Source organism: Passer domesticus, chromosome 23, assembly GCF_036417665.1.
Source record: "Passer domesticus isolate bPasDom1 chromosome 23, bPasDom1.hap1, whole genome shotgun sequence".
Classification (NCBI taxonomy): domain Eukaryota; kingdom Metazoa; phylum Chordata; class Aves; order Passeriformes; family Passeridae; genus Passer; species Passer domesticus.
Genome location: NC_087496.1, coordinates 5,170,719 through 5,198,500, shown reverse-complemented (window position 1 = coordinate 5,198,500; position 27,782 = coordinate 5,170,719). Strand labels below are relative to the sequence as shown.

At 49.1% G+C, this 27,782-nt stretch overlaps 1 protein-coding gene and 1 long non-coding RNA gene across 9 annotated transcripts; one reads left to right on the top strand and one right to left on the bottom strand.

Annotated features, from left to right (window-relative positions):
* Positions 1-3,282: 3,282 nt before the first annotated feature.
* On the bottom strand, positions 3,283-5,589 carry LOC135285419 (uncharacterized). Its single transcript, XR_010350258.1, has 2 exons — positions 4,583-5,589; positions 3,283-4,464 (listed from the first exon to the last, which is right to left on the bottom strand). It is a non-coding gene; the product is annotated as an uncharacterized LOC135285419 (long non-coding RNA).
* Positions 5,590-6,973: 1,384 nt separating this feature from the next.
* On the top strand, positions 6,974-27,518 carry TBCEL (tubulin folding cofactor E like). 8 transcript variants are annotated; one of them, XR_010350248.1, is made up of 10 exons: positions 6,974-7,053; positions 11,022-11,171; positions 13,351-13,490; positions 15,385-15,566; positions 16,534-16,790; positions 18,358-18,484; positions 18,967-19,083; positions 23,115-24,565; positions 24,605-24,645; positions 24,733-27,518. XR_010350248.1 is itself a non-coding variant. In XM_064397570.1 (8 exons), the coding sequence occupies exons 2-8, from the start codon at positions 11,039-11,041 to the stop codon at positions 23,431-23,433; spliced, it is 1,275 nt and encodes a 424-aa protein (XP_064253640.1). In that variant the 5' UTR covers positions 6,974-7,053; positions 11,022-11,038; the 3' UTR covers positions 23,434-27,518. The 8 variants fall into 8 exon arrangements, 3 of the variants coding, with proteins under 3 accessions (XP_064253640.1, XP_064253642.1, XP_064253641.1); XR_010350247.1 differs by having other exon boundaries at positions 24,605-24,687; XR_010350246.1 differs by having other exon boundaries at positions 24,605-27,518.
* Positions 27,519-27,782: the final 264 nt, after the last annotated feature.

Genomic DNA, 27,782 nt, shown 5'->3' with positions numbered 1-27,782 from the left:
TGTTGAGGTCTGCAGTTATCAGCATCGCTGGCAGTTCTCAAAGACTGAAATGACAGTAGTTGGCTGTAAAAGAGATAACTGTCAGATTAGCTGGGACATATCTCCGCCGAGGTTTTCTATATCATACCTATCTTGAAGCATCTCCATGTATCAAAGGGACTAGTTGGCCATTTGCCTCTCCAAAGTACCCTTTCCACCGTGATAAATAAGGCTCTGTTACAGGGGAAAGGCCTAACATTTCTCGTGCCTTGACTCAAGCTGGTTTGGAGCAGCGTTTTTCGGGCTTTGATCGATGTGTGGGGACGAGTCCTGGCTGTTGTTTTCAGTGTTTGATGTATGGAGTTTAGGGTGCAAGGGACAGAAAATGTCTGTTGGGGTGTAAAGGGAGGGAGAGGGGACATTCCTGGCAGGTTCTCCATGGGGTAAGTGGGATTTCCACTGACATTGGGTATGAAAAGGAAGTTTAGACAAATGTTTTTTCAAACCTCTTCCCCCTTTTTCTGTATCACTAAATCCCAGCTGGTTTTTGTTGGGAGAGACCTTAAAGGACCTTGTTCCATCCCCTTGCCATGGGCAGGGACACTCTGCCTTCCAAGCACCTGTCCCTTTGCTCTTCATCCCCAAACACTTGTCCACATGTTGCTCAGTCTCAGAAAAAAAAAGGTTTCAGCCTGGCTTTTCCTGAACTGCCAGGGAATGTTCCCCTGGCTTTCCAGCCCTTGCTGAGCTGAGATTTAAAGCAATTTCCTTTCAAAGCCAGAAATGAACACAAATGAGGGGAAAGAACCGGGGGAGGAAAAGAAGAAAGACCTTTTTATTCCCAGACGGGCACTGAGATGTCTGAGCTGCAAGCCTCAAACTGATTGTTCTTCCAGAGTCTACAGCAAAAGCTCCTGAGTGTTCCTGAGCCCAGCCAGGGAGGATGCTCTGATTGCTGCTGGCTGAGCTAAACTGGAGCAAGGAGGTGAGCACACAGCCCCTGGTTTTATTGAACAACTGCTCATCCTGAGCCCTCAGCTGGAATGAAGGCCATGACATGGGAGGGAGCCAGACATGAGCAGAAAGCCACCAAATGTCCTTGCTCTGAGGTCCTGGGAGCCAGATTGTTCTCCTGTGTCAGGAAAGTTTGTCTGCTGGCCATTTCTAATGGCCCTGGCACAATGTGACTGGGTCAAATGGATGATATTTCTGTTTGGAGCTAGGCCTTGAGTGGAAAACTGGAGTTTTGTCAGGGAATGGCTTTGAGGAGGAAGTCTGCTGTTTTAGAAGATGTAGTTTGTTACTCTGACCGACCTATTCCATTCTAATTCCTCATTAAGCACTGCATTTCAAGGGGACATCACTATTTTGGAGTGAAACCCACTGCTTTTAGGTTTGTTTTGGACAAGATCACATCCACAGGGAACTGTCAGAAAACAGCAGCAAGGATGGCAACGCTGGGTGGCAAAAATGCCACCAAGCCATGGCAGGGACAAGAAGAGCTGCTGTCACAGCAGCCCGTGCTCTGTGCTTGGCTCAGGGCTATTTCTGGGTTATTTTCTGCTGTGCCCCAGCAGCAAGGACAGAAGCAGAACTATCTCTCCACCAGTTTGCTGATCCATGACAGACTGGGCTGAGTGTGCACCCCTTTCCTGCTTGGACTTTCTTGCCAGTGAGATAAGGATGAAGCCTTGGCAGGCAGAGGAAGGATGGGGTAGGGCTGGAGGCCACAAACTTTCACTCTTGATGCACCAGCAGGGCTTGTTGGGGCTTTGGAAATGTAGCTCTGTAAAATGGGGGTGACCTGAGTATTTCCCAGTCTCGCCCTGTTTGCTAAATACCCTGTCAGAGAATAGAAATGGAGGGAAATCTTTGGATTCATGTGTAGGACTGGCAAGGTTTAATCTGTTCCTGTTTGCAGAGGGCTCTAAGAGCGGGTGGAGATTTGCCAAGTGTTTGCCAACATTAATGGTTAATTATTACGAATTCTGGCAGCCCACAGACGCAGCCAGCATCGTTCTCCAAGTGGGATCCAGACCTGCAATGGAGTTGTTACACAGAAGATGGGAAGAGACAGCTTCTAGCTCTGTTCTGTCCTGTTCTCCCAGCCAAAGCCCCATTCCAAAATCAGGCAGCAGTGGCACCTCTCTGTCTCATCAGAGCTACAAATCCAGGACATTTGGCAGAGGGAGGCTCGGCCTTTTCCATGTCTGGGCTCATTTGTGTCTGCTGGAGCCCTTTTTGCCTGAGTGAACAGGATGGAAATTGTGATCTGAGATGAGCTGTGTCTGGAACTGGTGGGTGCCACAGCAGGGACAGATCCAGAGCTGGCTGGAGAAGGCCTCTGAGCATGGTCTGTGCCCAGGCTGGGGCAGTGAGTGCCTGGCTGTGCCACGGCACTTCCAAATGTGAGGATGCCACGGTGAGGGACCACAGGAGAGGACAGAGCTGGCAGATCTGAGTTTGGGGGTCTCCCAAGCACAGCAGGGCAGCTGCATCCTGCCCTGAGCACCCAGAAGGGTCCCCACAGTGCTGGAGAGGGTGACAGCAGCCAGCTGGCCCCGAAGGGGGGACATTTGATTTGCCAGACTTCATTTGCAGCAGTGCCATTGCAGCAGTACCTGAGAAAGCTGCCTTTATCTAATTGTAGCCATCCAGAAAATGAAATCAACTGCATAAAGAGCTCAAGGTCCATTTGATCCTCTGAGCATGCCTAGCAATTGCCAAATTATGAAAATGCAATAGATCTTGGGGCTCCACCGGCGCTGATTTATTTCTGATTTATTTCTGATTTCTCCGTTTGAACGCGCAGCCTCAATTTCCAAAGCTGAAAGCTGCATTGTCCCCATCTTTGGGCCACTGATAATATTTGAGAGTTATGGCCACGGAGAAGTGTTTGCTCTAAAAGGTAACTTCAAGGTGCATTAGTCTCGGATAATTGACGGAGGCTGAGGAAGTGATTTGGGGAGCGTTTGTGCGGAACAAAGATCCCAGTGAGCACTTACCTTAAATTAATGGTGGAGCGAGGAGCAGCTTGCACCTGATCAGCTGCCACTGCTGCTAAATGAACTCAGGCTCTAAAGTTATTAGCAAAATATCTCTGAAACAGCCCTGCTGTGGATTTATGGGTTTGCTTGAGTCTTTAGGGTCCAAATCTGCATTGTGCTCAGCATTCCCTGGTTTGGGTGAGAGCAGGGAATGCTCAGCATCCCTCAGGATTGGAGCTCAGGTCAGGCTAGCAGGGCTCACACCTTTAACTCCCTTCTTAATCCCCACATGGAATGAAAGGTCTTCTCTCCACACTTAGTAAATCTCCAATTTTATTTCTCATTATTAAATCATGGAATTGGCCATAAATGTTTAAATTAAGTGAAAGGAAGAGAGATTTGTGAGAAAATTGAAGCCTCTTTGAGGAATTGAAGAATAATCTCCAAGGATGAAGAAAGTTGCATTTGCTAGACCCGAAAGTGAAAGGATCAAAAAGCTACAGAAAAGAAATAGAAAATTGCATGGTTTAAATCCTCTCCCCCGCCCTCCCCTAAAACCTCTGCTGTTTTTAATATAGGGAGAAGTATTCTGATAAGCAGCACAGTCTAAAAGATGCTCCTTGCTCTGCTGCTGCCATTATCTCTGTGTGTGACCCAGGGAAACTCTGTGACCTCGGTGTCCCCGTGCCCCTGAGTGTGACAGTGACACTCCTGCTCTGTGTGCAGCGAGACCTTTAGAACATTATTAGTGTGAGCTGGGAATTAATTGGGTTTAGATGCCCTGCTCTAACTGGAATAAAGCCTGCTTTTTTCCTTTTTTTTTTTTTTTCATTAGCACAGTGTGTAATTAACTCTTTGATTTTTCACAGACTGGGTTTGATTCCTCATCTCAGGTAATTTTTCAGGAATACATGAGAGAGGTTTTTTTTGCCCTTCAGACCAAATGGCAGTGAAATTAGGGGAGTTTGTGGCTTTTATTCTGGATGTGATTCCCTTCTGGCCTTTGTTTGTGCAACTCAGACCCTGGTAAGTGCCCCAGTGACATTTGTGGTGACATTAATTTGTGGTGCATTAGAGGGAAGCCATGGGATGGGATTATTTTCAGATATTGAGCATGTTTTGCTTGCTGAGTTTAATCAGGTCCAGCTCTAAAAATATGAAAATCACTGGGATTTGGTGGCCCTGTCACCTCACACGTGTCAGTGGGGTGAGTGTGGGTGTGAGGCATCGCTGCTGGTATCCCCTGCACAGCCAGGCAGGAGGAAGGATGAGCTGATCCCAGTTCTCCCAGTTCCCATGGCCTGTTTAACCCCGAGGAAGCAGCTGTGGGAAAGAGGGGAGCCTGCCAGGGAGGGGCCAGGGCTGGTAAAAGCTTGGGCAAGAGGATACCTGTGTGCCAGGGAGGAGGAGATGGAGACCCACAAAACCTGAACAATGAGATGGCAGCGTGATCAGCACTCAGGATCTGGGTTAGCTTGGGCTGAATTCAAACTGCTCCCTGGAGGGGGAAGATTATATTGTGTTAACAATTCCCTGACCTGCCCAGGCTCCGTGGAAATGGGCTCTGAAGTCAGCCAGGGCTACAGCAGCCACTTTCTCACACTTGCAGCACTGACCCAGCGGAGGTTAACGCAGACATCTGCTCTATCCAGCCCATCTGTAATTATAGAAAGCAGCCCCTGAAATGTGTTTCCAATCAAACTGTGGTGCCAGTTACCAGCTAAAATATGCTCTGTCTGCCTTCTAGCAACTGAATAGCCCAGGTGAGCTGTGCAAAAAGAAACCACGAGGATTGTTAGGGGAAGAGCGTGGCCTCTGGATGCAATGGAATTCTTTATCTCCCTGAAACAGATCCGAGAGGCAGAGGGGGAAGGAAAACTGAGTGCAGACAAAGCTCTGCCCAGAATGTATTGAAAGGACCAAATGAGCCCTTCAGAGCAGGGAGGGAAAGTTTTTTAGGGAGTGCTAGCAAGGAAATGTTCGGCTGTGCTGGCCTGCCCAGAGCAGAACGAACCCAGTGTTGTGTCAACAGGGTAAAAAGCAAGGACACCCAAGTGGTTTTCTGTCTGTGAAAGGACAAACAGGCCCAGGAAATGTATTTCAGCTTGGGGCTGCTGCTGAGAGCAGCCCAGGAGGAGAGGAGGGAGGAGAGTGGGGCTGGCAGGGGGCACAGAGCAGAGCTGCTGCTGGAGAGGGGCAGTGTGACGTGCCTGGGACACCTGGGCAGCCCTGAGCCCTCCACAGGGGTAAATTCACCACGGGATGTGGCAGTGATGTGAGTCTGCATGACCCTGGCATCAGGCAAGGTTTTCTCCAAGGTTTTTTTCCTGAAGAAAGTGCTCTGTGCTTTGTTTAAAGAGCCCGAGGAGAAGCAGGGCACGGCAGGCAGTGCAGCTGTGTTTTCCTGCTGGTAATAGGTTTGGGCACCTCTGATTAGCTCATTAGATTCTATGACTAAGCCTATTTAGCTTTTAAGCTTGGCGCTGGGCTTGATGTGCTGATGGCTGCAGCTCTGCAATGGCCTCACTTTCCTTCTTGGCAGGGAGATATATAGTTTATATATAATATAATTACATTACATTATATTATAGTTTAAATATAATATAATATAATAATATAATATAATATAATATAATATAATATAATATAATATAATTACTATAATATAATATAATATAATGTTATATTATATTATATATTATATATATTATTTTATATATATAATATATAAAAAATATACATTATATATATAATATATATATAATAATATATATAGTATATAGTATATATTATACATATTATTATTATATTATGATAATAATATATAATAATAATATATAATATATATAATAATGTAATATACTATATTATATTATATTATATTATATTATATTATATTATATTATATTATATTATATTATATTATATTATATTATAGTATATTATATTATAGTATATTATTATATTATATTATATTATATTATATTATATTATATTATATTATTGTTATATTTATTACATTCCCATCCAGGGGGTGCAATGGGATGAGCTTTAAGATCCCCTCCAACCCAAATCAAGCTGGGATTCTCTAATTCTGCCCTTGAGCAGCCACTGCAGGAAAGGAGGCGCCAGCACTGGGCAAAGAGGAGAGGAGGGGTGAGCAGGTGGGCACTGCCAGCAAAGGGCTGTGGCTGCTGCAGGAGCCACACAGCCAGGGCTGCTGGCATTTTACATCCTGGGCCTGCAGGGGCTGTGGCTTGGCAGGTTTTAGGTGATTTTAAGTGGTCAAGGCTTGGCAGGTTTTGGTAATTTTATGTGGTTGTGGATTGACAGGTTTTAGGTGATTTTATGTGGTCAAGGCTTGGCAGGTTTTGGTGATTTTATGTGGTTGTGGTTTGGCAGATTTTAGGTAATTTAATGTATCCAAAGCAGGAGCCTGGGGGCAAGGGGGTGCCATCCTGTGCCCAGAGCTGGGCCCTGGCATTGTCTCTGTGTGCCACCACAGAGTCACAGGCTGGGCCAGGGCAAAGACCTCCCTGGGTCCTCCCTGCTCCCTGGGGCCATCCCGAGGCACAGGGCTGTGTCCGGGTGATTTGGGAATCTCTCCAGCCAGGGTGACTCGGTCCCTGAATAATTAACTTCTTCCTTAATAAAGTCCTTCCTCCTGTCCAGGCGGGACTCTCTGGGCTCGGTCCCCTGGAGCAGAGCTCGGACCCCGCTCGGAGCCCTCCCTGCCAGGCAGGGGTGAGCTCCCTGCCCACCCTGAACAGCCCCAGTCCGCTGCCAGGGGGATGCTCCCGTCCTTCCTCTCTGTCACCCTCCTGTCCCCGCTGCTCTGAGGGGCCCAGCGCTGTCCGCAGCAGTCCCGAGGTGCCTCCGGAGGGTCGGGGTGCCGTTCCCGGTGCGCTGCCACCGCTCCTCCCGCCGCGTCCCGAGGAATCCCCCGCTCGGTGACACGGGTGACGTCACCGGCGTCGCCGTCTCCGCGGCAACGGGGGGCGCGCCGCGCCACGTGACGGCGCGCGGCGCCACGTGACGCGCGGGAGCTGCTTCCGGGTCGATGCGGGACAGGCGACAGCGGGCCTGGGTGAGCGGGGCCGGGGGCGGCGGGGACCGCGGGGAAGGGCGGCAGCGGCGACAGCGGCACCCCCGGCACCGCCCGGGCACCCCCGGCGCCGCCCGGGCCCCGCCCCGCCCGCCGCGCCGTGCGGGAGGCCGCTGTCAGCCGGGGCCGGCCCAGGCCGTGTGGGGGACAGCGACAGCGACAGCGACAGGGATGTGAGGGGCGGGCAGCGGCCTCGGCGCGGGAAGGAGGCGGCTGCGGGCTCTGGTGCCCCGCACGGACGGGGGTTTGCAGCGGGGAGTGGTCGCTGCCGCGGGACAGCGGCACAGCGGCACAGGGGACAGTCCGGGTGTCCCCGCGGGCTCTGGGGCTGCTCAGCGCAGTGCTGGCATGGAGAGCAAGCAGCCCTGCTGCGCTCCGTGGTGCGGCGGTGACAGGTTCACAGCGGCTGGCTCGTCCTGCCGGGCTGACACAATCCCTGGGAAATCCCGCTGGGATCTCCCTGCCCAGAGGAGGGGGGACTGCACGGCCCCTGCCAGCCCAAAGCTTCCGTGGTTCCCTCCTCTGCCCCACAGAAAGCATCTCAGAAATAATCTGCCCGAATCACGTCTCGGGGGGTCGGTGTGGCAGCTCCCTGCAGGCGGTGTTGGTGCAGTCCATCCCGGCTCACACACCGGGAGGGGTTTGCTGTGTGCCGGTGCGGGATGTGCCCCCGAGGCCTCTGAGTGCCGCTGGAATGGCGTTAGCGTGCCATTAACGAGGTCATTCTCCTGAAGGGTCTCTTCTCCTGGAAAGCTCAGGGCATGGAAACGTTTTCCGTGCTGGTTTCAGTGTTCTCCTTTTCACCCATCAGCTGGGAATGTTTTCCATGTTGGTTTCAGAGTTCTCCTTTCACCCATCAGCTGGGAATGTTTTCCGTGCTGGTTTCAGTGTTCTTTCACCCAACATCTGGGAATGTTTTCCCTGTTTGTTTCAGTGTTTTCCCTTCTCCCATCAGCTGGGAATGTTTTCCATGCTGGTTCCAGTGTTCTTTTTTCATCCATCAGCTGGGAATGTTTTCCGTGCTGGTTTCAGAGTTCTCCGTTCACCCATCAGCTGGGAATGTTTTCCCTGTTTGTTTCAGTGTTCTCCCTTCACCATCAACTGGGAATATTTTCCATGTTGGTTTCAGAGTTCTCCCTCACCCATCAGCTGGGAATGTTTCCCATGCTGGTTCCAGTGTTCTCTCTTCATCCATCACTTGGGAATGTTTCCCATGCTGGTTCCAGTGTTCTCTCTTCATCCATCACTTGGGAATGTTTCCCATGCTGGTTCCAGAGTTCTCTCTTCATCCATCACTTGGGAATGTTTCCCATGCTGGTTTCAGAGTTCTCTCTTCACCATCAGCTGCAGCAGCACACTGGGTTTCCCTGGACTCAATCTCAAGGCAGGGTCAGACTCTTCCCAGAGCCTTCCCAGTGCTGCTTCCAGCCAGGGAATCCCAGCACAGGAAGGATGTGGAGCTGCTGGGGAGAGTCCAGGGGGTCAGAGGAGTGGAGCAGCTCTGCTGGGAGAGCTGGGGTTGTTTACCTGAGAGGAGAAGGTTTGGGGTGAGCTCAGGGTCACTTCCCAGTGCTTGCAGGGAGACAGATGGAGAGGGGCTATTCCCAAGGGCCTTGAGTGACAGGACAGGGGGCAATGGCTTCAAAGTGTCAGAGGGTGGCTTTAGGCTGGATATTGGGGTGAAATTCCTCCTTGTGAGGGTGGCAGGCCCTGGCACAGGGTGCCCAGAGCAGCTGTGGCTGCCCGTGGATCCCTGGGAGTGTCCAAGGCCAGGCTGGATGGGGCTGGGAGCACCCTGGGACAGTGGAAGTTGTTGGAACGAGATGATTTTTAATGTCCCTTCCAACCCAAACCATTCTGGGATTCTTGTCCTTCCTCACTGGGGTCACAGCCCTGTAGCAGAGCACTTAAACGTGACAACAAAGGCTCTTTGTTGCCACTCTAAAGCCCAAGTGCCTCGTGCTGTCATTTAGAAAACCCAGAGTTATTTTGAGCCCTGAATTGTCCCTGGTGCTGTCAGCAGGGAAACGTGCACCTTGCAGGTCACCTTGTGCTGCCAGCATTCCCCTGGAACCTGTCATTCCCTCTGCACATCCTGCTGCCAGGCAATTGTGGGGACTCAGAGAAGCCACAGATGATTGCCTGGAGTCCCAGGGGAGGGGAGCTGGGAAAGGTGACTGCCCCACTCCACAGCATTTTTGTCATCTCACAGTGGCACTGCTTTTCAAAAGTAGAGCTCGAGGAAGAAAATGTTGGGGGTTCAAAGCTGTTGGATGTAAATGTCAGTTGTTTTTCTTCTCACTTCTGGATTGCTCTCACTCTGCAGCTGAAAACGCCTTTTTTTTACCTCTAAGGTGAGTTTCTCCTGTGGAATTTCCAGCTGATGTTTGTTCAGCAGACAAAGAGGGATGGAGCAGATGGAAAAGCCATGTGAAAGGACAGAGGGCTTTGTGCACAGGGGAGTTCCAGAGTTTCCAGAGCAGGAGGTCTGAATGGGTGTTTGGAAGTGTCAGTCTGTGGATGGAGCTGAGCTCCCAAAGCACTCTGGAACTTTCAGCCTAAAGCCTTGGTTTAGCCTAAGACTAAACACCTTGTTCCTATCAAACTCCAGTTTGAGGATTTATTTCTTGATGCTAGATAGAGTAGTGACATGAGTCAAGTTTGAGCTATGAATCAACCAAGCTGTTGAGAGATAAAAGTTGGGTTTTTTTTGGTTTTTTTAAAGACTAATCCTGTAAGTCCCTATTTGTGACATTTAAACTTCATATAGAATATGAAAATGATGACATGCTTCAGTCAGATGCTGCTTATTGTACTCAAATCCTTTTGGTTGGTGGGTTTGAGGTAGTCTGGTCATGAAGAAGTGAAGTGGAAATTGTTAAGCAGGTGATTCTCAGCAAAGGGAGCCTTAGTGAAATCACTTTGGTTTAGAATTTCATACCTACCTTTATATCCTTGCCTGTAACAAGTCTAGGGAAAAGAAATTTTAATTCAAGATTAGCAACATGGCTTGCAATGAATGTGTGGCCCAAGTCTGAGTTTTTAAAATGTGATTTTGCAGTAATTAGTGGAAAAGCTGCCCTATGACTAATTGTGCAGTGTTGGACACCTGCACATTCCTGCGCGTTCAGGATTGTGATGCTGTGATGGGTAGCAGGCCTAGGAGACCTCTGCAACCAGCAATCTCTTCATTCATGAGCCAAGCTCTGCTTTGTTTTGCCTTCCAAACCCATCAAATGCCAGGTTCAGAGCGTGCACAGGGACACAGGGCAGAGACAGAGGCTAGGTCCCACTGGCCATGGGGGATCCTGGTGCCAAAAACACTCCCAGCTGACTCTCAGTATCTCTCCAGGCAGCTCCAGGCCAGGCCTCCTTCCTGTGCTGCTCTGTGCCATGCCCAGATACGAAGGGCACAGTTATTATCTCCCAGCTGCATTAGGCAGCTGCAGAGTGGAGTTGGCAGGAATTGCCTTTCGGCCTGGCCAGACGGTGTTTGGTGACACAGCAGAAAGGGGAGGTTGGCAGACAGCTGTTGGAGCAATCTCCTGCTCACAAACAGCTGGTTGCTCCTTCCCCTCCTGGCTGCCCTGGAGAGGTGTTTGAGAGGAGCTGTGGGTTTCTCACAGTCCTCGTGGGAGGGCAGAAGGGACAGGTACAGAAGTCACCTCCTGCAGCCTGGAATTGTCCTGGAAGAGCACCTGGGGTAAGGAGGTCTTGAGCTTGGCCTGTAATGCTGTGTCTGTACAGCACCAAATCTTCTGCCTTTGTGTTCTTTTCAAGTAATGTTTTGCTTTAATCTTGAATTTGAAATAGGACCTGTCAGATCTGGAGCTCAGAAATAAAACCTGTGACCCATCTGCTTGCTTCCCCCGTGCTCTCAAGCACCACTATTAGAAGTGAATATAACTTACTGACTGCTCATATGTTCTATTTTTCTCTTCTTTAACCAGAAGTCCAAGAAGGGAGCATGGACCAGCCCAGTGGAAGGAGTTTCATGCAAGTTCTGTGTGAGAAATACAGCCCTGAGAACTTCCCCTACCGCCGTGGGCCCGGCATGGGGGTGCACGTCCCAGCCACTCCACAGGGCTCACCCATGAAAGGTAAATTCTGATTTTCTGAGCATCTGGGGGGTGCTGGGAGGAATCAGCTGAAAGAGGAATCACCTTGGATTGCCCAGAAAAAGAACCATCACAATGTGTTTTTTATTGGAGAGTTGAGACTGGAATCCGACAAAGGGAGAAAGTGACTGAACTGTTTGTTTTAAAAATCCAAATTTCTCTACAGCATGACAGAATCAGAATTAGAGAATAGAACAAAATAGAATAATTTGGGTTGAAAGGGACCTTCAAGATCACCAAGTTCCATCCCTGTGAGGGGAAGATGGACCTAAGGCCTGTGCAGTCTGTGTTTTGAGGGTTCAACTTTCCTTCAGACCACTGATAGTATTTTATTACTGGCTGCAGCAACAGATTTTGGCAGAGGTGGCTTAAAAATACATAAAATATCTAAATTTGGGGTTGGTTCCCATGCCACCAGGTTGCTTTGATGCCTGCAGGGACAGGAGCTCAGTGCACACAGAAGGGGACATATTTCAGGCAGAGTGATGAGTTGTTGAATCTCTGCTTTTGTGCCAAGTGCCTCAGTTGAACTTGCAGTGTACTTTGTCTTCTCGAGGCACCAAATGCTTTGTGACCTAGTGGAGAATTCCCCTCTCCTGTGCTCCTGACCTTGCTGCCTGCAGGGAATTTAGCCAGATGTGTGTCTGAAGCTCTGTGCTGCTCGTGGATGTCCTTGAGCCTCCCAGACTGCAGAATCTGTGTCACCATCTCCTCTGAACTAGATCCATGTGACACCTTTTAGTCTTCCCTCACGCTCTGATGTTGGCATTTAATTCTTGGTTTGTGCGGGTGGGACTGAGATTCACATTGATCCCATCAGAGCTGCCCCTTCTTTGTGTCACACATCCTGCCCATCATCATCTGTAGGAGTGATCCAAACTTCCATCAGGTCAATTTGTGTCATAACCAGCCCCAAAGGGGAAAATAGCCATGGAAATCAGCTGGATGAAGTTTCCAATAACTGGGTTTGACAGAGGAGAAAAAAGGGCCTGAGTTCAGCTGAGGATGCAGCACTGAAAATGAACAAGAACAGAAAAATGGCCTGATGGAATGTTCAGTCAGTGTCCTCTCTGCAGGTAAATTTACCTCTCTCCTGCTCACCTGAGCTGTTGGGGTGCTGAAAAGAGGCCACGTCTTAAAACGTGACTGAAACCTGACTTACAAGTGCTGCATTAGTAATTCCCAAAGTGCCACACTGTCCTTTAAAGAAACCAAACACTTCTGAGCCAGAAAACTTGGAAACCCAGATGACTGCAGGTAATTGTTTGCTGCTAGAATCTCTTTCTGGCTCACAGCTGTCAAGTGTTAAGGAGAAAAGGGGCCACCTATTTAGGAAAAAGCTTGTGGTTAGATTTTAATGGATTTTCCTGCTCCAGAGAGGTGGGAATCATGTTGTACATGAAGGGGTGTAAGACTGATGGCTTGCCTTGCCTCAACGTGGTGGAAATTGTTTCCTATTACAAACCTCCAGATTTTTCTCATGGTTTAGCCTTAGCACAGCAGGCTGGGATTGAGGTCCAAGTTCTTACTTGATGCTTTGAGTACATTTACCTGTCTGAGGAAGAGCTGGAGCAAAACCAAAGCAGAAATGGAAAGGCAGAGCAGAGACCATTTTTGAATGAATGCTGAATGCTCTACATTGAACCTTGGGAAGGGAAAGCTTAGAAAGGAAATGTTTAAATACCTCCTAAGAAATGTTTAAATACCTCCCAAGAAATGTTTAAATACCTCCTAAGAAATGTTTAAATACCTCCTGGCTGTTACTAGGCCCAGGTGGGCTCAGGGCAAGAGGATAAGGGAGTCTGACTGTGCAGCTGACACTCCCCTAGGCCTGTGTCCTATCTGCAGCAGCAGCTGCTGGGGAAGAGCAGAAGCTGTGCAAGGACTGATAGGAGACAAGCCATAAATGACAAAGGACAGGCCTGAAATACACAGAAACACATGGAAGAACTGAAGGGCACTGATAGGAGTGGTACTTCGTGTTTACAACCAAGCTTCAGGATGGTGTCAGTACAAAATCCGTGTTTAACCTGAAATCGGTGTCAATTCCGACATGACTGGTGGGTTTCTCCTGCTGGCTGCAACATCCGTGTTTGGGGCTGGGCTCTGTGACTCCAGGGCAGTGCTGAGCAGAGGCAGCTTGTGTTTTTCCCTGTGCCAGACCGCCTGAACCTGCCCAGTGTGCTGGTGCTCAACAGCTGTGGCATCACCTGTGCCGGGGACGAGAACGAGATCGCCGCCTTCTGCGCCCACGTCTTTGAGCTCGACCTCTCTGACAACAAACTGGAAGACTGGCACGAGGTAAAATGGTGATGGGCACCTCACTGGGTACCTTTCACAGCTATTACTGACTGCAAATGCGTTGCATTGATGAGAGTTCCATTTTTGTGGCTCCTTTCTCATCTCTGAAGGTGATGTTTATTTACTTTGACAGCAACTGAGCAATACATGTGATGAAATTAATCCAGTGTGGCACTTCACTCCTGGACCTTGTGACTTTCAGTCTTGGCCTGTGGGTGAAAAATCTGTATTTTTATTTTATTTCATCATGCAAAGCACTGGAACTGGCATTTCTAGCACCAAGAAGTTAGTGAGCAGTTTAGTTTTTAACAGAGTGGCAGTTGATTCCCAGCTTTGCCACTGTGATAAGGTGCAAGGTATTTATTCCCTCTCCACATTTGCTGCCTTATCTGCAGAGCAGATTTAATAATATTTACCACAAAGGGTATTTCTGCAGCCTCATTAATTAATGCTAAATGCTGTTGTAAAATCCTTTGAAGTGCTTGGGTGAAATAACGCTCAATAAATGCAATGTAAGAGGAGTGAAACAATCTCAATCCATTCAAGTGTCATTAAGATCCTCACTGGATTATGCTGTCCTTTTATGTTAGTGTTTATTGTTGAAAATATGTGGGAAAAAAACCAGGATATCATGGGTTTTTGTGCCATCAGATTGTCATGTCTTTAAGCAGGGGGGAATGCAGTGTTTGCAGTGTCCAGCCCAGTGGGGCTGACCTCATACCTGGTCATGCACTGGTCCCTCACAAGCTGCACATCTCACACCCTGCTCTGTGTTCGGTCTCCTCAGGCTGCCCTGGAACTGAAAGGCTCCTGTGTGTGCTGGCCCCTTCCTCTGAGCCAGGATTAGGTTTTCACAGCCCATCCACAGCAGATAAATATCTCCCCACCCCTAAAACCTGCCCGTGCTGGGGATTCCAGATCCCTGGTAGCCTGTTCCCATGCTTAGCTAATAACCTCATAGTCCAAACTGTGTAATTTAAGTCTCCTGTGCTGTAATTTCAGCCAATTTCTGCCTGCCCTGTTCTCAGCAGGCAGGAGGAGCATCCTCACTGTTCCTCATACAACAGCTTTTCATACCCACTAAGAAGATGCCTTCTTTCCTTATTTTAGTATAATACTGAAAAAAATACCCTTCTTCCAATCATCCATCATAAACCATTTTTTCCTAAATCCTTTTTGCTGGACTGATGTCATCCAGTTTGCCTTCTTAATTCCTGAGGTGCAGCACCCAAACCATGACATCACCTGAAGGAGGCGTGGAGTGAGGCAGACTCACTACACACTTGAGTTCATGAGACAATCCCCCTTTGCCATTTATGGACCTCTGTGTGCCATGGTGTGCCCATCCCAGAGCTTTGTGGAGTGGAGCTCTCCAGCCAGCTCTTCTCTGGCTCACAATTATTTTCTGCATTGATGCCTGCTGGTGTTGGAAGCCCTTCCCACTCAGTTCCCCAGTCAAGGAGGGGATTGGGGATTGGCTGAGCTCTGTGGGAGCAGTGGGGAGCTGAACAAGTGCTCAGTGCTGGCCGTGGTGGCAGGAAAAGTGTCCATGGCCCCCTGTGAGCAAGGCTGGCTCTGGAACGTGCAGCTGCTCAGCCTTGAGGTGGATTTATGACCTCTCCCAAGAGACTGCCTTTCTCTTATCAAGCTGCTCCTGGAGTGTAATTAAATGAACTCTTGAGGAGAATGAGCAATTAACCAATCCATCTAGATCAGGAATGGCTGCAGTATGAATTACAGGTAGATATCCCTATGTTTGTCCCTATATCTCTGCTTTGTGATGATTCCACAGGGCCCCTTTTAGGAGGTGAGAGATTATTGCCAGAGGTCTGATTACTGCCTGATACACATTTCTTTCTTTCTGTTGTTTTTTTTTTCTTCGCTCCCCACTTAGGTCAGTAAAATTGTGTCCAACGTCCCCCACCTGGAGTTTCTAAACCTGAGTTCCAACCCTCTCAGTTTGTCCGTTTTAGAGAGAAGTTGCGCTGGGTCTTTCGCTGGCGTCCGCAAACTTGTGCTCAACAACAGCAAAGCTTCCTGGGAAACAGTGCACACCATCCTGCAGGAATTACCTGAGTAAGCCTGGGAATCTGGGGTTTGCTGCACTCAGGTCAAGGCTGGGTTATGGGGTCGTGTGGTGAGGGGTGAGGGGGCTGTGAGGATGCAAACATCAGTAGAGAAAAAGGGATGTTTGCCTTTGGGAGTTTGGGAACTCCAGGTGAGTGCTTCACATTGTCCTAAAAACCAAACCTGGGTGGTGCTGCAAAGCCCAGGCCTTCTCTTCCTCCAAACCTAAATACCAGAGATGGGTAGTGACCCCAAAAATGTAGGAGGGTCACGCTTCCCTCTGAGTCACTGTGCAGTGAATGGTGCAGGACATTCCTGTTAAATGGGACGTACCTCTGAGGGTCTGGCCACTTGTCAAGGAATATTTCATCCTGTTTTTCTGTGTTGATTTCTGTGGTTTGGTCACGGGCCACCTTGGCATTGTGCTCCCATGGGTGTCCTCAGTGGCTTCATTTTGATGACAGATCCCTCTTTGTGTGGCTTTGTGAGCAGAGATGGTGACAGCAGAATGTCCTGCATGGCCAACATACCATTCTCTGGGATTGTGAGAGTTCAGTTGTCTGAAACTTAGTGGGACCTGTTCTTTCTTTATTGGGATCTATTCTTTCTTTAATGGGAATCTTTGGCAGTGATGTGGGGAAAAAATCCTCATCAGCGTTGTATCAAAACCCCTTAATTTTAAATTAAGCTGAGAGCACTGGCAGCAGGTCCCAGTCACTGTTGGAGCTGGGTTGGTGGCTTGTTGGGCACAGAAGCAGAAGACAACCCCAACCAATCTGTTACACAATACTGGCAAAGACTCAGGGAGCACTAAAAAGGTTTTTTTAATCTCTGAAAATATGGATGGGAGCACAGATGAAATATTCTATGTGGAGTGCTCAAAGGCCTGCTCTGCACTGAGGTTCTCAGAGCTGTTACAGAAAGTTGTGTTAAAATAAAATAAAATTGGTGATGTGATCCTTTCTGCCCTGTGCAGCTTGGAGGAACTCTTCCTGTGCCTTAATGACTACGAAACAGTGTCTTGTTCTCCAGTTTGCTGTCAGTCTCTCAAGCTACTCCACATAACTGACAATAATCTTCAAGACTGGACTGAAATTCGAAAGTTGGGAATTATGTTTCCATCACTGGACACACTTATCCTGGCTAACAACAACCTCACCACCATTGAAGAGTCAGAAGATTCCCTGGCAAGGCTTTTCCCCAACCTAAGATCCATCAACTTGCACAAGTCAGGTGAGAGCCTGGAAGCTGGGATGGGTTTTGTTGCGCTGTCAGAGTCTCTCCTCTGCATGGATGACAAGCAATGAACTTGCCCATCTGTGGGATTTTCCTGCTGCTTTGGGTAGTCAGTCATTATCAAAGGATGAGTCAGAGCAGTGTGGACCAGTTAATCAAAATGAGCTGGGAAGGTTTTTTATGTTGGTAGTTTCCCTCTGTTTCCCATCCCTGCCTCAGGTACTCCTGGCTGGGGAAGGATAAATAAATGTCTGGCAGTGGAGGGGATGAAAGAATCCCATTTTCCCTTTATTCCCTGTTTTATCTCGGGTAAAATGAGGGCATGTGCAGGTGTGCAGTGTGGATCAGGCATCCCCCAGCAGAATCTGTGCTCAGTCATTACAGCCTCACAAGTGATGCTGGCAGCTGCTTTTACACTCCAGCCCCAGAGAATTTTCAGCCAACGCTCCAGAAAGAGAATGAGCAGTTGGAATATTGGGAAGAGCACCCTGTGCTGGCAGAGAAGGAGCTGCAGGGCAGCTCGTGGGGGCTGTGATGTGTTTGTGTATGACACATACACCAGGAATTCATCTGCAGGAGTGCTTCATGCACCAGCAGCTTTTGTTCTTTACAGCTTTATATGCTGTGCAAGTGCTGCTGAAGTGTCAGGCAGGTAGAAGGGACTTTATTAACATGCCCTACAATGTAAGCATCAAGGAATCCCTGTAATAAAAGCTTAACTAGAGGAGGAAAAGCCTGTTAAGCTGCATTTGAAAGCACTGTCTCACCGAGGAACAAGTGCTCTTCTGGTAAGCAGTTTTGCAGTTTTGATGCCAGGTGCTTAAGAAGTGTGGGCTCTGTCTTGCATTTTGATGTTTTGGGAGCTGGAAGTCAAATAGGAATCCCAAGGAGCTTGTTAAAACTTTTTTGGGGGTTTTAAAGAAAGCTGCTGCAGTTCTGGCAGGCGAGGACTCCAAGATGAGTTGTGTTGATCTCACCACAGAAGCGTGGCTCTGCTGTGCTCAATCCTCAGCTTTGTTTTATTTTGCCCTCCCTGCTTGCTTTGTTATCCCAAATGTCAGGTCTTGAGGGGGCTGAAAACGAGTTAAAACCTTTTTCATTAAATGGCTGGATGGCTTCTGGGACTGTTTCACCACTGGGTTGTGAGCAGAAATGGGACCCAAGGTGGTTGTGTATGTGAGGTAAAGCAATTTGATGGCTGTTTAGTGATGCCTGGAATGAAAGAAGTGCTGGTGGCTTCAACACTCTGAGGGCAGCATCCCTTTATAGACACAACATCACTGATGCTGGTCAGTCCCCAGCAGTGAGGCCAAAGGCTGAGTGGTCCATAAAAAGCCATGGAGAGCATCCTTCTACACTTGGAAACAGCACGAAAATTTCAGCTTCTCTCTCTTGTAAGCAAATGTCGATTTTTTTTAGCAGCACATTGTGAGCAAAAAGCCAACTTCTCAAAGGAGCAGCAGTGACACTCTCCTGTCACATATGTTCTTTGGCTGTGTCTGATTATCTTGGATCCATGGTGTGTTTTCTGTGTTTGTTAACACAAATCTTTCCTCCTGAGCAGGTCTGCATTGCTGGGAAGACATTGACAAGCTAAATTCTTTCCCGAAGCTCGAGGAAGTGAAATTGCTGGGAATTCCTCTGCTGCAGTCTTACACCACCGAGGAACGCAGGAAGCTGCTAATAGCCAGGTCTGATGGTTTGTTCTGCTCAGCAGAAGCATGACAAGGCAAAAAGGGCTGGCAGGAGGTGATCAGAGGAAGAAGCTGGCAGGAGATGAAGTTCTGTGCGAGTGCAGAAAGATTGAAGCTTGGTTTGTTGGGTGGGAGCAGCTCATCAGAGGAAGAGGTTGGTGGGAGATGGAGTTCTGTGTGAATGCAGAAAGATGGGAGCTTCTTTGGTGGAAAAGTCAGAGAAGTGAAAATCTTAAATCTGCTCTGCTTCTCAGGGGATTTGGTGATGCTCCTACAAACCTGTGCACATGTAGTGAAATGAAAATGCCTAATTTTGGATGCTCTTGAAAATTACATGGAACATTCCCGCTCTCTCAAAGGGATCGAGGCCTGAGCTTCCTGGCAGGAATTGCCATGGTGTTAAAGCTGAGGCACTTGGACGTGCCAGCCTCTCTGGGCCCCCCTCCTGGCTGACTGTGGCTCTTGGTGTGTGCCTGCAGGTTGCCATCCATCACCAAGCTCAACGGCAGCATCGTGGCCGACGGCGAGCGGGAGGACTCGGAGCGCTTCTTCATCCGCTATTACATGGAGTTCCCCGAGGAGGAGGTCCCCTTCAGGTAGGAGTTCTCTGTCCTGCAGGGCACAGCAGGGACAGAAGGGTGGTGACTGGCCAGGTGATGGGAAATATGTGTCAGTTGTTCCATGAAAAAAACATCCCTCACCTTCCTCCTGTCTCCTTCAATCTGTTTAGGCTGAAATTGTTGTGTTCTTGTTGTCTGGTGACATGTGGGGTCACTCCTGAGTCAGATTTGGTCTTTGAAGTGTGTCAAGTGCCATGAAACAACAGGACTATTCAGTTCATGACCTTCATTGTTTCCTGGCCTCTCCCTCAGCTCCCCTCATAACCCACCTGTGTTTGGGAGTGCCCAAAGCCAGGACACGTCGTGCTGTGCACTGCCAGGCCAGGGCATCTAATCCTCTGCACCATCTGGTGTGTGCAATGTGCCTGGCAATGGGAAGCTGTCCCCTCACTTTCAGGCCTGCAAATCACAAGTCTGATGGGTTTTCTTTGCCAAAAAAGTACATCCAATGATCCGTTCATCTTGGTAAACTAATGAACTTGGACAGATGCTGTTCAGTCTGGATCTTTTTTGTGCCAGCATCCACTTACTGCTTCTAATGGGCTGAGGAGGGATCATGGAGCATCAGACCACTGCCTTTACCTGCCCTCTGCCCTAAACCCTCACGTGCCTTTGGACAGCAAAGCTTTATTATCCTTTTTTTTAATTGAAAAAAGGTAGGACAGGAGTGTGTGTGTGACTCTGAGGGCACAGACAGAGGTAGGGACACACTGAAGGTGACAGGTATGGCCTGGCATGGATGACAGAGGTGCAAATGGCATCTGCTCAGTGTTTTCCTCTGCTTAACTCTCATCTAAAATGCCTCTTGTTTTTCTAAAGCACTGAATATGTGACTTGCCAAGCCAGTAAGGGGGTGGGAAGGCTGGAATGGGCAATGAGGGCATGGCATTTTGTGTGAATGTTAATAGGGTCAGTGATTATAATATTTGTTAAAAGCATGCTGGGGTCAGTTCAGAGTCAGAGAGCACTCATGCAGTCAGGGAGACAAGACAGCTGGTCCTTTTCCTGAGGACAAGTCCTGACTTGCAATTTTTAGAGGGTCTTGAAGCGTAAAAATGGAAGGAAATATTGGAAGGGATAACAGCAGAGACAGAGAATGCAGGAGAGAGGATGGGGAAGGGGAGGTGGGACTGTGAGCTCATGGTGCTGCTCCCAAAGGGGATTAATTTCCATAACATTTCATATTTCTTGTGTTTGGTGGTGACAGAATGTCAGTGATCCATATATTGCTGGGAAGGACACAGTGGGGTGCAGCTTTAGGCACCCATGATGCCTAGGACATGGATTTTGGGAGCAGGCTGTGAGTTGCACATCACCAGACACCACTGGGATTGGTTTGCAGGTGGGATCTCATGTAAAAGATCACTGACATCTCACCCATCCTAGAAAACCAGGCTGATTTTGACCAACGTGCCAGCTTTCTGCTAGAAAAATTACCCCCCCCCCTCAGATTTCTTACCCTTTAAACACTGGTACTGCCTTTCTCATGGTCAATGGCCTCTTTGTCCAAATCCCTTCATCTGTGCAGCATTTCCAAGAGATTTCTGCAGCTACCAGGGATGGTTGTTCTGTCCTGGAGGACAGAACAGACTCTTTTCTAGTGAGGCTGCAGATGGCTCAGTGTCCCCAACGCTGGGTTGCAGTTCCTGGACCCACAACCAGCATCCCTTGTCCAAAGGGAGAGCTGGCATTCCTTGCAGAGGGATTTTGGGTCTGTTTGTTGCTAAAGCTTCCCCTTCCTCACTCCCAAATCTGGTGTGGTGGCTCCAAAAGTGGTTTGCAATTAGAAACTAATCAGGACACACATGTTGTGGCTGGGGTCTGACATCTGCATTGCAGTGCTGCCTGGAGCAGAGGGAGAACAACTTGAGCAGGGAGAACTTGCCAGTGGGAGCAGCCCCCCTCCAGACTGGCAAGGTGCAGCCTGTGATAAGCTCTGTCACCAGAACCCCCTTGCCTGCTGCATTGCTGTCTGCAGCTGGAAGGGATCAGGCAGGCAGGGAAATGGAAGGAACAATTTATCTCAGTGGATGTCGTGGTTACAGGGAGCACAATCCAATATTGGCTGTCTTGTGGAGTGACGTCCTCGTGTCTGGGGGGTTTTAATGAGCCCTCTGCTTGTCTGCTCCACTGTTTATCTGCAGAGTATCACAGACACTTTCAGCCAGGCTCAGGTCTTCAGCAGCCTCAGCGTCTGCCAGGCTGCAAGGGGCGATTAGAAAAGTCTCCAGGGTGCCTATTATTGGGGTCCAAAATATCCATGTACCAATCTGCCTTGGTCCTGATTGATTTGAGCCAGTCACTCACACTCCCCACTTTCTTTGCAGCTCACATTCTTTCACATTCTTTCTTTGCAAAGCTCATTCTGCCCACCCTCAACACAAGAAAATTTCAGACAGCATTGCTTGACCCTTCACATATTTACAGCATATATTTGGATAATCATGGCTCTTTCATGGTGGTTCTCTCTCTCAGCTTGTCTGAAATTTGTCCCCCTCTTCATCCTCTCCCCACCGCCAGCCCAGTGTACTCTTGGTGCATGAATCATGACAGTAATTGTGGCTGGCCCAGAAGTTGTTGCTGGTCTGCAGCAGCAGAGATGCTGAGAGTTAAAGGGATGTCCCAAAGGGGCCTGAGGGGTTGGAGCAGCAAGAGGTGGGTTCCCCTCTCCCTCTTTCCTGTCTGATGCTGCTGCTGGCAAATCCTTCCAGAGAAAGAGAAGCCCTCCCCACTGCTGGCACATTGGCTGGCATTTGCTCTGCCTGCAGGTGGGTTAAACGTGGGGAGTGTTGTTTTCTCTCAGCACTAATGGCTTTCCCAGGTAAACAGGGCTGCTCCCACCACCCTGGTGTCTGTGAGAGCAGGGCACCATCCCGCCTGTGGACGCTCTGCTGGTGTCCGTGGGACTGGGGAAACCCTAGTGCCTTGTGGCCCTTACCTCAGTGCCCAGCACACAGAGGGGCTGCTGTTCTCCAGGAGCGTTCCTGCCTCCAGCAGGGCTCCCTGGGGTCACACAGCCTGCCAGATCCCATGGCTGCCCCGGGGGCTGGGACACCGCGCTCAGCTCCGCCTGGGATCGGGAACACAAAGGGCTTTCTGTGCCGGGGCTCTGAAACGTTACCTGTGCTCAGCAGCTCTCAGCCTTTGTCATCCCAGTCCCATTGTGTTCTGTGCTGCCATTCCTCCTCTTTCCCAGCCAGGCAGGGAGATCCAGCCTGGCCCGATGGGAGCGATACCAGGGGGGCGGGGGTGACACAGACTTTCCACTGCAGGGACCTTGGGAAGAGCACTCCGAGAACTTGGCTGCAAGGACAAGGTGACAAGTGGAGTGTGTGCCTTTGCTAGTAAAATTCCCATCTTGTTTTAGAGCAGGTGTGAAGGATCAGCTGGCATGAAGTGCCCTGTTTGTTATCAGCTCTCAAACTGTGCAGCAGCTCACCTTGTTTTGGTGATCTTGATGATCCTGTGCTCAGTGGAGTGTAAGATTTGGGACCTAGCTGGCCTTTGGGAAAACAGCAGGAATGTCTGATGATCAGTTAAGTCGTGAGGCCATAGATACTGGGAATCTAAACTGAAGGCTGTGTCCTTTTTGTGAGCACTGCCTTGGTTCTGGCACTCTTCAGTGAGGTGTTTTCACTGCAGCAGGAGGCGTAGAGTTGTGAGCACAGCGTCCTCTCTTTCTTCCAAATCCCACTGCAGCCACGGCTGGGATTTCTGAAACTGTAGGAGCCCAAACTGTGTTGTCAGGAAGCTGTTTTGAGACCAGTCAGCTCGAACATCTCAGGCTGGTGGTAATTTTACCTTCCTCTACAAGACACTTTTCCCTAGAGAGACACTGGGCTCATGTCAGTAACACGCTACAGCCTGGGGACAAAGTGACTGGAGTGCTTGGGCTTTCTGGGGCTTTTGGCTGGAATCAGGGTCAGTGTTGTCTCATGTGGAGAACACTCAGACCTGGGAAATGGGCCCTGGCTGTACAACTGACCATTCTAACTTGAATTTTCCAGGTATCACGAGCTGGTCACCAAGTACGGGAAGCTGGAGCCCTTGGCGGTGGTGGATCTGCGGCCTCAGAGCAGCGCCAAGGTGGAGGTTCACTTCCAGGACAAGGTGGAGGAGATGTCCATCCGCCTCGACCAGACTGTGGCAGAGCTGAAGAAGCACTTAAAAACTGTGGTGCAGCTGTCAACAAGCAACATGCTGCTCTTCTACTTGGACCAGGAAGCTCCTTTTGGTCCCGAGGAGATGAAATACAGCTCGCGGGCGCTGCATTCCTACGGCATCCGGGATGGGGATAAAATTTACGTGGAGCCCAGAATGAAATAGCCTTTTTGCCCACACCCACACGCCCCCACACACCCACACACATGCATTGAGGAGTTTTTTGCAAGGTTTTTATTTCAGTTGGTTGGTTGAGGTTTGGTTGTGTTTCTGTAGCAGGTAATTTCTTAGCGCGGAGGAAGTGCCCTGATCTGAGAACCATGCCCACCATCCACTGCAGGTGACCTTGAGGTGACAATTGACTTCAGGACGTGTGTTTCAGTGTGGGCAATACCTTGATGTTTCCTTTGATGCTCCGGTATACTCGTGATTTGGCATGAATGGTCAGTTGTTCAAGCTAAACAATGCCAGGGTCCATAAGGGAGGAGACAGCTCGGTGCAGAATTTGACCTGTTGTTTTCTTTTCCTGAATTTTTTTGGTGTTTTGCTCCACCAGATCTCCCTTTGGCCTAGCTATCCAACTGTGGCTCGAGCTTGCTGTAGTATTTTCTTGCAGCTTGGTGCTGTCTCAACCTTTTGTTGTGCTCGAGTTCACAGGAAAGATCTCCATCAGTATTCTGCTTGATTCAGAGCTCAGGTACTTTAGTGCATCCACTTCACTCCACTGGTTTGCTTTCTGTGAGTGCACAACGTGGGGGAACGAAAAAGAACTTCCCAGAAAGAAACTTTCTTTTCAAAGTGCACGCTCTATATCCACCTGATTTTGGGGGGAAAAAAGAGGTTTTGGCTGCTGTACCCATCTCACACGGTGCCTGCAGCCTGTGGGGATAAAGGGTGTGTTGGAAAGTGAATTTTGGGAGGTGGTGGATGAGCGCTGCATTGGAAGGGCTTTTAGAACAACAGGTCAACAAGGGGTTGAAGAGCAGCTTCCCCTGTTGTCCATCCTGATGCTGAAGAGATCCTCCGTGCACTTCACCTTGTACCAGTGGGTGCTGCAAGTGGAATGGCTAAAATTCCTCTCCTGGGAGAGAGGAAGAGTCAAGTTGAAGTTTGTGTTCGTTGCTGTTGCACCAGTTCAAACCTAGCACTTTGCCCGGGTCCCTGCGTAGGGTCCGAACTCGGAGGATGTGTTGGCTCGGATCAGCCTCTGGAAAAGGAGGGACAAAGCAGCTGGACTCAGCTTGGGAGTTCAGCAGGTTTCAAACAAAGCAGCTGGACCACCTTGAGAGTTCAGCAGGTTTCACTGGAAGCAGCTGGACTCACCTTGGGTGTTCAGGTTTCACTGGAAGCAGCTGGACTCAGCTTGGGTGTTCAGCAGTTTCACTGGAAGCAGCTGGACTCAGCTTGGGAGTTCAGCAGGTTTCACTCAAAGAAAGCAGCTGGACTCACCTTGGAGTTCAGCAGGTTTCACTGGAAGCAGCTGGACTCAGCTTGGAGTTCAGCAGGTTTCACTCTCTCTCTCTTGGCTTCCCCCACGCGCCCCTCGTAGGCATCGCGTGCTGCTGCTTCACGTAGTCCCTGTTTTCTACTGCAGAGCAGATTCCCCTGCCTGGTCAGTGAAATCCTCCTTCCTTTTCCTCTCTCTTGTTTCGCTTTCCCGTGTCTTCCCCTCTCCAAGTTCAAGACTTTCCCCATTTCCTGGTTACAAGCAGCTGCTCAGCAGTTTTTTGGAGCTGTGCAGCGAGGGCTCTAGTTACACATGAACTCCTGACCTTCATTTTGAAATGCTCCCTTTATCCCCACGTGCACTTTCTTTCCCAGGATGCTTTTTCCCGCATCACCGAGCTCCTTTGGTATTCTTGGAGTTGTGTATTTCTCTTCACATTTTACCTGGATTGTGGGGTGGGATCATTGGGGAGGGAACAAAGTATTATTATCTCATAGTCTTCAGGTTTAGGATTTGGGGATTGTTCAGAGGGGATTAGTTCCTTATCCAAAGCAAGGGTTAAAATGGGAGGATTTAAAACAAGTTACTAATTTGTGCCTCATCCCCCTGCCAAAAATAGCAATTTCTTGGCCCCATTGAGATGAGCAATAGGGAAGGGAGTGAGATTTTCCACAGGTAGCATAGATTTCCCATAGATCCGTGGTACCTGTAAACTAAACAGCAGGGAGATAGTGGCAGTATAACATAAAATGATGCTTTTATAAGCTAGAGCTTTACTGAAGATGTATTTTCCATTTGGGCAGCGAAAATAATTTGCTGCCTGATAGCAGAACCCTTAAGCCAACACTTCTGTATGATATATACATACCTACCAATAGGAAAAGTTGTGGTTAATAAGATATTTTGTTATAAAGCAAAGTTTTATGAAGATATGGTTGTTTAATATTAGAAGCCTATTTCAGCCCTTGACCTCCAGTGTAAGTTATCCCTGAGTGGCTGCAGAGTCTGAGGCAAGCGACCTGTGGGGATGCAAAAGTGTCTCTGACCCAATTCCCCAGAGCAGTAATTGCCTCTGTGGGTGTATTTATGGCATTGTACCTGCTGTTAGTGAGATGCTGTAACTCCTGACCAACTTCCTCAGCACAATTAAGAGTCTGGGTTTCAGAGAAGGGAATAAACAAAGGCCATTAAAGAGTGGAATGGGTTGATAAAGAAGGGCCAAGTATGTGCTTTTAAGATTGTTTGTCCACTAAAAATTGGGCTGTCCACAGAGGGATCGGTGCTGTCACCAGCTCAGAACTGGCAGTAAATCCTGCTTTCATTTGTGACAGACCTGGTGGCAACTGGAAGATGGAAAAAGAGAACACAGAGGGTTAACAGGTGCTGGGGATTTGGTGCTGACACCCAAACCTGCTCCCCTGGTCTGTTCAGGTATGGAATCACCACCCTGCCACTTCTCCAGGAGAAGGTTTTTCTCAAGGCACCTTGTGTGCAGATAGTGGAGCAGTCGTGGGGTAGAAACCAAAAGTCTTGGTTGGCTTCCCAAGGAGAAGGACTCACCCCCAAAACCAGAGAGAGTTTGTGTGTGCAGATGATCAGCTGTGGGAATGGGGACCAAACAGCACATAAGGATGTGGCAAAATACCCCAAACCACGGAACCTTGTGGGGAAGGGTCTTGTGTGTGTGCCACCCACCAGGGGACCATGTCTTGGGGAGAGAGGAGAAGGTTCTGACGGGGGAGGAGGTTTGGGTGCAGATGTGGCAGGAGGTTTGATTTAACCCTCTGCCATGTCAGGAGGGGCTGTGTCCAGGCATTGCCAGCGTGTGCCCTCTTCAGCTGAAGGTCCCTGGCTCTGTCACATCCGCTTGAGAAAACAAAATGGATGTGCAAGCTTCCCTGGCTGGTGTCCTACCTGAGGGCTGCTTTTGTTGTGTTTCTCCTGCTAGTTCATGCATCAAAGTTTGCCACGGGCAGCCTGCACAGCGGGCACAGCACCTGCTCCACGAGGACTTGGGTGACAGCTGTATACCAAAGTGTCCCACGGCTCCTGTGCCGAGTTTGAGGCTGTGCTGTGTGGTTTTGGAGATGTTCCTGTTCAATAGCCGTGGTTTTGGCCAGATGTTCCAGGCAGATCGAAGTTATGAATATGCACGGGGTGCTGGCTGGGATTTGTAGCCTCGTTTTTTGGGAGCTGCAAGCATGCTGGTGGCAGGTGTGACCCTGGTGGCTTGGAGGACGTGCTGCTGGGGACAGGCTCTCCCTGTGCCCTCTCCTGCTCGGGTCTGGAGTCCAACAGAGGAGCAGCAGCTCTGCCTCCTCTCTTGGCAGTGAGATCCTGTAGGTTCTGTTCCTCTGCAAGATTTGAGAATGCAAATGAGGTGCTTAAAGCAGCCCAGAGGCTAAAATATGTATTCCTGGCAGCTGTGCCTCCCTCGTTTGGATGTGGCATTTTTGTAGGCAGCAGAGAGACGCCTTCCCCAGAGCAACGTTAGAGGGGCTTCAGCCATCTCGAGCCTTTGCCTCTGTGATTGCTTTTCTGCAGTTCCTGGAAACTTCAAATATAATTTAAACATGAAGATCTGTTCTTGCTCCCTGTTAATGTTGCATCCATATGTAATTTCGAAGAAGAAGAACTGTAAGTCCATCTGGTTTTTTATTCTGGTTTCTCTCCCAGGGGATAAACCTCCCGCTCCCACAATTTGCCTTTGGTTTGCTCGCAGACTTAGTGGTGGAATTCAGGCCAAAATAGGTCATTGGTTTGGATCAGTTCAATAAACTTATGTAAGTTTTTACACTAAAAACCTGCAGTGTCCTGAGCTTTGCACTTTTCTGTCCCCTGAAACAAAAATATTCCCTGTTGTCACCCCAAAGGTGTGAGTGAAAACTGCTGGGATTTGTTTTTGTCCTGCTGATGGTTTTGTCTGTCCATGAGCTTGGGCACAGCCACCTCACCTGTGCAAAGAAGTCACTTCCAGGAGAGCTGGAAGATCTGTTTTTCCTCTGTATTTCCCCATGGCTGGGACTCATCCCCACTTCCAGGTGGGGAATAAAGCTCGAGCTCTCCT

Excerpts from the sequence above, each read along its gene's own strand:
- TBCEL (XM_064397570.1), top strand. The coding sequence starts at position 11,039 with ATGGACCAGCCCAGTGGAAGGAGTTTCATGCAAGTTCTGTGTGAGAAA. Across the intron at positions 13,491-15,384 it reads AACTGGAAGACTGGCACGAG|GTCAGTAAAATTGTGTCCAA; the intron begins GTAAAATGGTGA and ends CTCCCCACTTAG. Across the intron at positions 15,567-16,533 it reads ATCCTGCAGGAATTACCTGA|CTTGGAGGAACTCTTCCTGT; the intron begins GTAAGCCTGGGA and ends TGCCCTGTGCAG.